This window comes from Balaenoptera musculus, chromosome 7 (genome assembly GCF_009873245.2).
Source record: "Balaenoptera musculus isolate JJ_BM4_2016_0621 chromosome 7, mBalMus1.pri.v3, whole genome shotgun sequence".
Classification (NCBI taxonomy): Eukaryota; Metazoa; Chordata; class Mammalia; order Artiodactyla; family Balaenopteridae; genus Balaenoptera; species Balaenoptera musculus.
Genome location: NC_045791.1, coordinates 65,781,848 through 65,795,511, shown reverse-complemented (window position 1 = coordinate 65,795,511; position 13,664 = coordinate 65,781,848). Strand labels below are relative to the sequence as shown.

The following is a 13,664-nucleotide window of genomic DNA, read 5'->3' as shown; positions in this document are numbered from 1 at the left end:
TGGGCAGGTTGCCCCTTGTACTTTGGGCCTGCAGGTAGCTTAATACATCAAAGGTTGAGCCCTGAAGTACATACAATGATCAAGAGATATCGAAAGCCAGCTTATTAGGAAGAAAGGCATTCACTTTGATTTTTTTAAGATTGTTCTCTCTGCTTTTTCTAATATTTGAGGTATTACGATTGAGATCGGGGATCAGCAAACATCTTCTGTAAAGGGCCAGGTAATAAATGTTTTAGGCTTAGGGGCTATACAGTCTCTGTGGCAAGGACTCAACTCTCCCTTTATAGATAACATGAAAACAAATGGGTGTGGCTATGTCCCAATAAAACTTTATTTACAAAAACAGACTCACAAGCCATAGTTTGCTGATCTGATTGGGATGTTAAATACTTCAGAAAATAAGGTTTAAATGTCTGTGCTTAAACCAAATAAGTGAAAGCATTATGAGCAGCTACATCACGCAGTCTTAATCCTTTAAATACATGTTAAGAAGAGAACTGGTCATTACTGAAGAGGCAAAATGATGAAAAATATTAGCTGAACATGGCAGTATATCCTCAAGGGATCATCATTAGAATGCTTGTTTTCAGAAGGGTTCTTGTCCTCTTACATCAGGAATTATCCAAACCTGCACTTGTGAAAGCAGTATTCTCTGTAGAAAAGTTGTGCTTAATACAGAGGAAATAGAAATGGAAAACATTTTCTATTGTTAGTAATACAGGGAAAAGATTCCTTTGGAATAAGACAGACCTGGGTTAAAATCTTCACTAGATCACTCACTACCATAAGATGTAGGAAAAAAATGACTTCAATTGTCTGGATCTCAGTTCCCTCATGTATCAGAAGAGAATAAAGGTGATTTTACAGGTGTGTCTGTCATATAAACAATAGGTTACAAGCCTGGCACACAAGGGTTTGCTCATCCTTCAGAGCTACGAAATTATCTTCTCACCATAGGAACATTTTTGCAATACAGAAATTAAAAACACAAATTTAGTCCTCACATTTTCCACATGCCACCAAAGACAACAGTACTATGACCAAAACACCAACAGAAAGTGGTGTAGTCAGACACTAAGGATAAAGCTGCCCACCTCCTCCGTTCTCGCAGGGTGTGCTTTCTGACCTACTCTAATAAAGTGGTTATGGGTACGTATCATTCTTTTCATGTTTACCTCCCACTTAAAACAAGTCGGGCCAAGGCAGTGGGCTAAGAAATAAGTGTTTAATGAAATCATTTGCAATTTCTCAGAGGTTCAACTGCTTAGAATTTTGAAGACTAAATAGATCCTTTGGTGTCACAAGTTGCCTAATATGGAAAAAAAGTCTAGCAATAAGAGTCTTACACGTTGCACTTTTGTTATTAATTCTCTCTACTACACTACCTGGTGACCAGTGGAACAGATAAAGTAATGGCCTAAAAAGTGCTCCAGGTATAAACACCACACTGCATTTCAAGAAGCTATTTTTATGTTTCTGATATAAAGAGGAACTGGAGTGGTGGCCAATTCAACAATAGTGGAGAAGCAAAAGGACTGCAATCTCCAAGAAGGAAAACGTATACAGAGTTTGGAAAAGCATAATCAGAATTACAAGTGCTCAAAATCATCATTAGTCACAATATAAATTTCATTGGAAATTTCAAATAATATTAGAGAACAGGGTGAGATCTTTTAGATCAAGAGGAGTGAGCTTAGTCAACAGACTGACAAAGAGACTGATTAAAAGCAAGGAAATTCAGACTCCGACTCCTGAGCCCAATGTTTCACCTTCCTATAAAAACTCTAGCTCCTTATGACAATTTTTTTTTACTTTTAACATCATTACTAATATAGAGCTGCAGTTCTCACATTTTGGTATCCATCAGAATTACCTTGTACAGTCTGTTAAAAATGAAGGTAGCTAGGCCTGACCCAGACCTGCTGAATCAGAATTGTTAGCTGTGGGGTCTGCATCTCTGTTAGAGAAGCTCAAGGGAGCACCTTTTGACTAATAGTGACTAAAAATGCAGATTTCCAAAATCAAATATTAATCATTACTGACCAAGGAAGATGAAAACTAGTTCTTAGGGAGAAAGATAAGCCTGTTGACTGCATATTCGAAATTTCTTTACATTAATAAAATTGCCTTCATTTTGCTGTCATCAAACAGCACCGTATGTCTACAAATTTTAACACACATACACACACACCCACACACTTTTTTAACAGCCTAGGCTCCCCAACCCTCTTTGTAAAAGCTGGTCAACTTCCTATACATACTTGATCTGCATGGAGCGTACTCAACAGTCTTTGTACCATCCTGAAGAAAGCATGTTCCAACAGGCTCTCTCTCCTGCTTCATTTCAGTCCTCCAGTGGTACAGTGGGGCACAGGCCTGAAATCAAAGGGGGTAGTCCATGCATAAAAATTCTCTGAAAAAAATTAGTGTTTCGTATAATCTATACTACCTCAGATTACAATATCCCTTTATTAAGCATTTCTAAAAATTAATCAAACCTATCCTTTACCTTAAATTCCTTATCACAGTAGTGGATAAAGATTTTTAAAGTACTCTTCTCATATGCTTCTAAAGGCCATATTTATAGTCTAGGTATTTTTTTTTTCAAAATAGCAAAATCATTATTTTGAGTAGCACCTTTCTTGATGACGTTAGGTGCTAAACTGAAGGGCACAGACCAAATCAATATTTTAACTAAATAACACTCTCATGTGTGTAGAATATATCCCTAAGTTATAAAGCAAATAATTTATCAAGTAAGAAGAGAGTAAAAGAATTTGCAGTGCTTATTTTATTTACTTTCCAAATAAACTATGACCTTTTTGCTTTCAGAGTTATAGACTTCAACACCATGTAAAAGTGGTAGAATGCATGTTTTTTAACAGCACAGTAATCTACCAAAGTATAACAATTTAATTTGCTGGAAAAAATTCAATGACTTTTCTATAATATCCTTTGAAGCAAAACATTTTAATACAAACACTGCAGACAACACTGGGCTATTTTATATTTACCCTAAAAACTGAAAGTAAGAAATCACTGCCACTTCTCTACATGTACCTGGTGTTCCAGAGTGGAGTATTTGCCACTTCTGCATATTTTTGCTTCTTTGTACCTCCTTCTGCCTAGAATGCCACCATTCTCAACCTCTCCCTTCGCCTCCAATTGCTAAAATTTGACACATCCTTTAAAGCTCTGCCGAAATTTCACTTCCTAAACAAATCCTTCCCTGATGCCCCACAATCCGATGGAAGAAAGAAGAAAATAGTAAATACTCTGCAAGTAGTTAAAATAGGGAAGGGCTCTCTGAGGAAATGAGAGTAGAGCTGAAATCAGAATGACAAGGAGCCAGCCCAAGTGAAAAGCAGTAAGATGAGCATAAGACAGGCAGAGGGACAAACACGAAGGAACTAACTGAAATGACTTGGTATGGAAGGAATAAAACGACTAGTTTAGCTACACACGTGAGGTGGAGTGAGATGATGCTAAAGAGACAGTCCAGCTCTGGTGACTGGATTATGCAGATGCTTATAAAAACCAGGATGAGCATGAGATTTTTACCCTGAGGGTGATGAAAAGCTGCTTGACTGTTTGAATCAGGCAGGCGAAATGCTCTGCTTCACTCTGGTCCTTCTATAAAGAATGGGTTGTAGCTGGGGCAAGAGAGGAAGCAGAGAGATGAGCACAGCCCCTGCACTGACCCAGGTGAGGAACGATGGTGGCTTGGTACAGGGTAGAAATAGCGGAGATGATGATTTATTGAGGGCTGTGGGATATATTCCGGAAGCTGGAGACAGAACTGACAGGGCTTGCTGGTGGATGGGGTAGAGAGTCGCGCCTTCTAAGACAGGGAAGTTTATATGGAAATACTTATTTTTGTGGTTTTTCCTTTATGATGGAGGGTAACAGTTCCATTTTGGTCCACATTCATTTTGAAAAATATATGAGACATCCAAATGGAAATGTCAAATTGGTAGTTTGCAAATACAACTTTAAAGATCCAAGGAGAATTAATAGCTAGAGCTATAGATTTGGGGATTATGATATATAGATTGTATTCAGAGCCACAGGATAGGATAGGAGCAGCTAGGTAAAAGGTGTAGTTGAAGAAGACAAGGGCCCAGAACAAAGCTCAGAGACACCTCAACATTTAGAAGCTGAGCAGAAGTAGAGCTATTAAAGGAGATGGCAAAAGAGCAACCAGCAGTAAAGGGGAAAACCAAAAAAGTACAGAGTCCCAGGAGCCAAGGAAAGAAAAGTATTTCAAAAAGTACGGGTCAAATGACCTTGTTGAATGGTTTTGAGGGGACAAGAAAAGTATTCTTGACCTGCAAGCCAAGGATGACCTTGCCCATGCCTACCTGAGCCTGACAGGAGGGGTTGGGAAGAGGATGGGAAGTGAGGAAGTGGAGACGGTTACTATAGAAACCACTTTCAACAAGTCTTTGAAAAGGGGAGCAAAGGAAGGGGACTGTAACAGAGGGGACGATGAGGCAAAGGCAGGGGTGTTTTATTCGTAAGGAGAGGAGGTACTAGGGCACTTGCTTAATCAAAGGCACACTATTCCTAAACCTGGCTGGATAGAAACAAACTGATGGGAACCATCGAGTAGGGCAAAAAAAAACGGACAATGTAGGAATGAAGGTGAAAGTAGCAAAAGCCAAGTCTGTGAAGGGTGAGAGAGAGGGTATCCTTAGAAGGGGTGGCCTTTGATCAGAGCTAAGTTATCTGATTAAACGCTCTGCCCTTTAGCACACTGAATTTTACTATCAGCTTTCAAGCATAAAACTTCCTGTGTTCCCACATAAATTGAATAAAGTTAACTTATTAAATATCTAAAACACTTACCAAAATTTTATCCTGTTTTGACCTCACAGATGCTCCAAACCACTGATGGGACTTAAACTCCAACGGATCATCCTTGGCATAATCTCTATTGCCTAAAATAAAATTAAATTAAGTTTAAAAATAATTTAAAAAAAAAACTGTGAGGGGTGAGAAACAAAATATTCTTACTTAGTATAACATAGTTTCTTTCAATCCAACCGGGTTTATGACTAGTGTGCCTTTGATTAATCAAATAGTACACTGGCTATTTATCTCATATACTTTACACACACTGGGGATTTTCAGCTAATCAGAAAAATAAAATACAGGATGACTTAGAAGTGTCTCAGATTTGTTATTAACCCTACCAATTATCATAATGCAGATGTGAAAAAGTAACAGGAAGTGAAATTTTCCAGTTGCTAAATTATAAGAAAATTAACTATTAAACAAACACTTATGATTACCTTCTGTACTCCCAAAAGTTCTTTCTGCGGCATGAAGATATTTACAAAAATAGAAGGCTATGAAACACCTTTATAGAACACTAGCAGTAAAAGACTAAGATCTTACCAATGACATTATAACGTTAGTCAGAATCCAGAAGACATGATTTGGCTGGTTGGAAAAAGAATTCGATTTGGCACACTACATGCAAACATTTATTTTTCAGCCTACATTATCGAGGAAATTATTCCTGATATACCAGGCACTCATGTAAAGCACTGTAGATTAAAAAAGAAAAAGATAAAAATCTTTTCCATGAGAAAGCTCTTGATCTGGTCGATGAAAAAATTACAGAAATATATGCATAAAGTATTTGGGGAAGGAGAGACTATTTTTAAAGTCCAGTCTGTTCCTCTTAAAATCTGTTTATAATAATCATTCCTTATAAACATATATTTCAATAACTGTATTGGACAAATACATCAGACAAGTGTCAATTTTAAGAATGCCAGACAACATGTTAATATCATCAAAAGGTTTGGTTAAATCTACTCCCTAAACCCCACCCATCTAAGGTAGTGCTTATGGTTATTCAATTCCATTCTGAGGACTTAAGACCAATTGAAGAGTCATACATAATTAATGATCATTTCAATAATGCCAGACGTCATCTAGGCAAGATGCAAGGTTAACAGTTAACATATTAGTTGTACAATTCTTTGAACATTTTCATTGTTTTGCAAAAAAATTTTTAATGTGTCAATTTCCAAAGTCCTCTATCTGTAGTCTAAACACCACTCTGTTTTTTGTCAGTGGTCACAAAGGCACCATTTACTAGTAAAGGGAGGGAGGAAGGAGGAACAAACTAGCTAGTACATGCCTTTTACCATGTGAATCAAGGTGTCCCAACAGTAGCTGGCTTGCCTTTGAAGTCTATGTTCACATGCCGACCTCACACATCAGTGACCTACAGATCACCTAACAGTTCACGTGCTCCTTTACATTTCCCATCCTCCCATAGTTAGGTTAAAGCCACATAACTCATTTTTATCAATAAGCTAAGAGCAGAAGTGGCATGTGTCCCTTCCAATTCAAGTCAGTTAAGAGTGGATATGAGTTCAGTAGTCATCAAGGAAATGCAAATCAAAACCACAATAAGATATCATCTCACATCAATTAAGAAGGCTATTATCAGAAGATGTGGAGAAAAGGGAACCCTGATACACTGTTGGCTGGCAATGTAAATTGGTGCAGCCATTATGGAAAACAGTAGGGAGGCTACTCAAGAAATTAAAGACAGAACTATTGTATGATCCAGGAATCCCACTCCAGGTATATATCTGAAGGAAATGATACCACTACCTTGAAGAGATCTCTGTACTCCCATGTTCACTGCAGCATTATTCACAATAGTCAAGGTGTGAAGCAACCTAAATGTCTATGGCCAAGTGAATGAAAAAAAGAAAATGTGGTATATAATTAAAATGGAACATTATTCAACCTGAAGAAAAGAAATCCTACCATGTGCACCAACATGGATGGACCTAGAAGACATTATGCTAAGTGAAATAAGCCAGACACAGAAAGACAAACACTTCATTATATCACTTACATGTGAAATCTCAAATTGTCATTTCATTTTAAAAAACAAAATAAAACAAAAACAGTGGATATGTATTCTCCATGTTTTCTTTCTCCCAGCCTTGAGGTTGAAAGAATAGATGGTGTGGAATCCCTTAATGGAAGCAGCCTCAGTCCAAGTTTCTAAACCACCAAGAATAGCCAAATGACCCACACAAGATGATGAAATGAGCAAGAAATTATCCTTTCTTAAGTGACTGATATCTGGGTATTTGTTTGTATATTAAAAAAAAAAAAAAAACAACCATGTTGCTACTGCAGTATAGCCTAGCACAGTTTGAGTAATATACGTTCTAAAAACAAAATGCTATATCCAAAATGGACTAACCTACAACTACAAAGAAGCTCAGCCCTTGGAAGAATTGGATTCAATTAACAGTTTTTTCAAGGATTTTAGCCATAAAAAATATGCTTACAAGTTATTTAATAGGATTTTTAAAAAATTCCACTGCAAGCTAACTGTGTTCTCTCACTGTGTTACTGGCTTTCTATTCTATTCTTTTCTACAAAGGAAATAAAGGCATTTTCCCCCCTTACATTAATGAAGCAGGAGAAATACAGTATGACAGTGAAACAGTCAGTGCTTGGAGGGATTCACTTTTATTCACTGTGCCTTGAGACCATAAGCATCATGATAAACTCAGGTAAGCTTAGCCTGAGGGAACTGACTTTATGATCTAATGTATCTGAACAAAAAGTACAGCATTATCACAACTGCTACCTCCTGCTTCTGCTTTCATTTAAAACAGCCTTTTCAGCAAGACCCTAAAGATGTCAAAGCAGAAGCAAAACTTTTCTATATTAGAGGAAATCTTCCATGAATGAAAGTACCATATTAGAGAGGTGGTATTCAAATTAATTTAAGACTCCATGTATTTCCTCATACTCTAAAACTTCGATTCAGAAAAAAAAGAGAGATGTAGGGACTTCCCTGTTGGCGCAGTGGTTAAGAATCCACTTGCCAATGCAGGGGACACGGGTTCGATCCCTGGTCCGGGAAGATGCCACACGCCGTGGAGCAACTAAGCCCGTGTGCCGCAACTACTGAGCCCGCATGCTGCAACTACTGAAGCCCATGCACCTGGAGCCCGTGCTCCGCAACAAGAGAAGCCACCGCAATGAGAAGCCCATGCACCGCAACGAAGAGTAGCCCCCGCTTGCCGCAACTAGAGAAAGCCCATGCACAGCAACGAAGACCCAACGCAGCCAAAAATAAATAAATAAATAAATAAATTTATTTGTTAAAAAAAAAAAAGACATGCAGACCCAACATCACTATATTCTTGCCAATACAATATTCCTGCCTACAAGACACCTGGTATAGTTTCCTCAAAAATGTCAATGTCATGAAAGACAAAAAAAGTAAGATCCACGATTAAAAGAGAACAATCTATGGCAACCCAATGCAAGATGTGATACTTGATTGAATCTTGTGTCTGAAGAAGTTTTTCAAGCTACAACGGGCTTTATTAGATAACAGTATTGTAATAATGACATGTTTCTAGTATGCAATGATGATAGTACTGTGGTTATATAAGGGGAGGTCGCAGTTATGAGGAACTGCTTGCTGAAGTGTTTTGAGGTAAAGTTTCACAATGTCTGCAAGAATACTTGAATCTAGGTGAAGGGTATATTGTTCATTGTATTACAGTTTCAAATTTTCTGTAAGTTTAAAATTTTTCAAAATAAAAGTACAGCAGTTAGCAAGTACAGATATTATGTACTATAAGGCCAACAACAGAATATCTTCTGTTTCTCTTTATTTGCACTCTTTATTATATTTACTCTAATAATAATCATTAAAAATATTTCAAAACAAATGAAAACATAAAACACAAAATAAAGCCATATGTAAAGATGAATCTAAATACCACCATCCCACCATAAAGAAATATCCTCTGCTCACATTTTGGTGTCTATTCTTAAACACTTGTTTTAGGAATACATGCATATCCTTTTATGCAAAGTAGATATTTTAAGCTAATATTAAAAAAAATTCAAGCTATTACTATATATATAAATGTATATACTTTTTTCCCTGTAACAATATGTCAATAAAAGTAGACCTACAGTACCGTTTTCATTGTTGTTGAGTACAACATTATACAGCTGTACAGCAGTTTATTTAATCAACCCCCTGTATCTCCTTCAGTTTCAAGTTTAGGAATATTTCTATTTTGATTTAAGAGACTTACATATTCCCTCAAAGTCACATCTACTTCCTCTTCCAATATACACGGAAGTTCATCATAAGCTATCTGAGCATGAGCTCTTTGCTAAATGAAGATGATAAACCTTCTGGAAAATGGTATGTAATATAGAATATTATTCTAATGGCTACATTTTAATCAAGATTCCAAGATAAACTTATTTCTATATGTAAGAGTTCCCTTACCCTGAGTCCCCAGTCCCTTATACAAGCCCTGCTCATTCCCACCTGTAGGCCTCTGTACCCAAGGGCCTCTGACCTAGAAAACCTTATTGCTTCCATGTTTGATCCAAACCCTAATTGAAAAGTCAGGTGTAGCTGTCCATGACCCCAACGCATGATGAAATGGTAGTCTGCCCCTGAAGGAAATATCTGATACAAGGGACAGTCATGGGAACAAGTAATTACAGTGGAGCAATGGTAGAGGACTGTGTAAAGAGTACTGGGAAAAGGGTGGCAGAGTACAAGTGAGGTAATGCTTTCTGGGCCAAGAGAAGATCCTGTGCAAAGAAACTAAGGAGTGGATATTCTTGGATTTTTTAGAGACTTGTGAGTTGTTCACTGTGACTAGAGAAAAGGGTCTAGAGGGGAACAGTGGTCAAGAGCTTTCATGCAACACTACGAGTGGACTTCATGGCATTTTTGAATTGCCCTCTATGCTAAGCAATTTTTCTTCAATTATATTTCTGAAAGGAGGAAGAGAAGTTTCCTCTGTAAACTGTTATCCCATTCTCTTCCTACTACTTTGAAAAACTGCTTCCATAAATTTTTTTTTTTCCTAAACAAATGGACTTTTCTCTAAATTTGTAAGTGGTGGCATAGGACGCTGCTATGCACGGTCAAGTAGTATGTGCTTCTCATTGCTACCATGTTCTATGTCCTGTTTTTTAAAAAAAAGCATCAAAAACATCCCTTACCATTATGATTATGGTTACCTGCCTTTGTGGACATCAGGTTTAGCTTAAGCTAAAAAAATGTCCTGGAAAATAAATAGAAATTTTACATATATTTTGGTTTTATTTTTATCATCAAGTATTATGGAGCACAAAAATCCATAGTTCTTACCAATATGGCAAGCAATTTACCCACAGCATTTAAGAAAAATGAAGCAGCACCAGTCAAGGGTGAAAAAACATCAGGCAATATGGCTCTTTTTGAATAAAAAGTACATTTGAAAAACCAAGACAACAGCCATATCTTATAGCATCAAGTGATTAAAGGTGTTTTCAATTACATTAACAAACACAAGAAGTCAAATGTATTTGGCTATAACACATTGGCATATATTGGTATCCAAAACTTAGTCAACAGTTTTCCAAAAAATATGTTATCACCCATTGCTTTGAACGCCTTCAGCTTCAACAGGGTCACAACCTCAAATTACCATCTTTTTAAGAAGTTTGCTCAATGGGAAGTTCTTCTTTACCAATCAGAACTTTTTTCCCAGAGACCAAGTCTTAAAATACCCAATTCAACCTCAGACAGAAGTTTCACTCAGAGGAAGTGTGAATAGAGGTGGGTGGGGAGAAAGAAAAGGAAAGCCTGTTCTCCAAACACACTGACAAGAAGTTCATTCATGACCTGGCTGAAATTGGCAGCTAATCCAGGGCGCATGACGGAAGTAAATATTTTGAGTCACAGCCCTGAGTCACCATTTCGAGTGATGCCGGAACTCCCCAGGCTGCTTGGACCATGCCACCAACCTTGAAAGGGATATAGAATACAGACAACAGCAGAAATTCCAGTGCTGAAGGAAATGCTTCCTCAGGGAACAGTCAAGAAAGAACAACGATTTCTGTCCATAATTCTGTAAAACACCTTGGAATATTAGCTCTGATCTCCCAAGTAAATTAAAAGCAAAAAGAGTGTCTCACACAATGGCAAAATTGAGAAGAAATTGCCCCGTATTACATAAATTAACATAAGACTCCATACTATCACTTTCAGAAATTCATAGAAGAAAATGCTGCTAGAGAACCTTAAAGTTAATTAGCAAGTACATCACCAGAGAATTGAAAATTTAACATCTATTTTGGTCAGCTTTTAAACTTGCCAGTTGCACTTTATCAGACTCCCATGATGGAAGACTTCAGGACAGAAGCATATTGGGTAACGCCAACTGTCATAGCTTTAGACTCTGCCCGCTGATTAGTAACCACCAACTCCTCTCATTTTTTTCTCATTTCCTCCAAGTGTTTGAAAAGACACTGTCGAACATTCAACTTGCTGGAGAATTACAGGAGATGCCTTTTTTTAAAGACAAAGTTACCTTATCACCCTAAAGCTACATTTTTTTGTTTCTTCTTTTCATGCCTAAAGAATATCCTTGGGAACAACAAGACGACATCACCTTTTTTGAAAAGGCCAAAGGCCAGAAGAATGCCAAAACATTAGAAAAGCAAAACAGTAAACTTTTATTTGGAAGTGACCTGTATTTAGTCATTCAGCTCCCATTTGTTACTTTACAAATAATGATGTAGGTCCTCAGAGAGTTTATATTTTGCCCCAAAAAAGTGGCTATTAAAACAATGTAATGTACAGCATGGTGACTATAGTTAATAATACTGTACTGCATATTTGAAAGTGGCTAAGAGAGCAGATCTCAAAAGTTCTCACCACAAGAAAAAAATATTTTGTAACTATGTACGAAGATGGATGTTAATTGACTTATTGTGGTCATCATATTGCAATATATATAAATATCAAATCATGATGTTGTATACCTGAAACTAGTATGTCAATTATACCTCAATTAAAAAAAAAATGCCATCCCATATTCACCCTTTAATAAAATAGACAATTTACAGGTTTCCTTAAGCAGCTTTTTACCTCAAACATCACTTTTGCTCAGTCACACTTCCTATAACAAATTTGCCTGAAAGAAAAATCTCCCAATATGGTTTACTTATTTATGTGAAAATTAACAGGACAGAGAAAGAAATCTCTTTGATCATTCATTTAAATAAATAAATCATGGGTAACTCCTATGTCTAAATGCATGAAATATAGCAGTTAAATGAGACAGATAAGGTCCCTGCTTTCAAGGGAGAGAAATAATAAACAAGTACATAAGATATTTTCAGAGAGTTACAAATACTATAAAAGAAATATGAGAGAAAATGAAAAAGTAGTCAGACAGCTGCTAGTATCATGTATTTGTAACATAATGCTATTGTGAAATAATGTATTTCATTGACTCAGAGCTGCAAATATTCAGATATCAACATCTTTGAAATATGAATGTGTATTACAGTCAATGGTGACATAATTGTAACTAGCAGCATTTTTCAGTAGTACCTAAATAGCACATTTTAACATCAGTGGGGGTGTAATTGGGCAGTGGCTGGCAATGAACATGAGGTTTCTTTTTAGAGAGTGACAGAAATGCTCTGGAATTAGATTACAATAATATCTGCAAAACTCTTAAAATGTACCCTTAAAACAGGTGACTATTATGATAAATTATATCTCAATAAAACTGTTTTTAAAAAATGACAAACTTGTCAGGTAGAAAAGTAGCTGCCACATAACAGAAATGCATGTATTTAATAAAGGCTTTTTCAAAATTAACAAAAAAAATAGATACATCAGAAGGGACATAGACCAAGAATACAAATAGACAATACAAAACAAAAACACAGAAAGAGCTAATAAACATATGAGAAAAGACTTAACCTCATTAGAAATCAGAAATGCAAGTTAAAACAAGATAAATGTTTCACCCACCAAACTAAGAAAGATTATATCAAGTTTGGTTCAGAGATAGGTTGTATCGATGTTTTCTTACTTCGCAAATATCTATCAAATGTACGTTAAAAAACACACATCCCTTTGACTTCCAAATTTCATTTTTAGAAATTAATCCTAATAATTTAAAATATGAACAAACACTTAATAAACATGTTCAAAGCACTGTTATAATAGATTTTAAAAACAGCAAAAAAAATCTATCTCCAACACAATAGGACATAAATTGAGTAAATTATAATTTTACATATTTATACACACAGACGCACACACACACACAAACAGTATATACAAAGGCCACAAAGTACGTGCACAAACACGTTATACACACCCATCCAAATATATCTTATGGCTATTGATTTCCTGGGTGGTGGGATTTGAGAGATTTTTATTTTCTTTTTGCCCCTCAAAGTTATCTCATTTTTTCAATCAATGAATATGCATTATTTGCATGTTTTAAAAGGTAAAAAAAAAAGTAGTGTGGATACGTATCCAATAATCTTCACATACAAAAGCTTAGTTACAGCTTCCACATCCCCTCTTAATTAACTTTATTTACATTTTCATCTCCCACACATAAAAGAGTTTTAGTTCATGAAATTCAAGAACATTTAAATTGAGCAAGCTCTTCCTAGCAATTTTTATAAGCATTATTCTTCCTATATTCAATAACCATTATACTCCTAGTACTCAAACTACTAGAGTAGAATACTGTGAAAAATAATTCATTAAAAAAATCAAAATTCCAGATATTACTGAAGATCAAAATGGAGGTTAATAACTTCTTTGACTT

General features: G+C 36.2%; 1 protein-coding gene across 2 annotated transcripts in view; it reads right to left on the bottom strand.

The window, feature by feature from the left end:
• The window catches only part of ITGAV (integrin subunit alpha V), an 87,784-nt gene that overhangs the window by 49,181 nt on the left and 24,939 nt on the right, over window positions 1–13,664 (bottom strand). For both annotated transcript variants that reach the window (XM_036858216.1, XM_036858214.1), the window contains exons 3-4: window positions 4,849–4,940; window positions 2,262–2,376 (exon numbers count right to left, since the gene is read on the bottom strand). In XM_036858216.1, coding sequence (XP_036714111.1) covers window positions 2,262–2,376; window positions 4,849–4,940 — 207 coding nt within the window. The remainder of the gene's footprint in view (window positions 1–2,261; window positions 2,377–4,848; window positions 4,941–13,664) is intronic.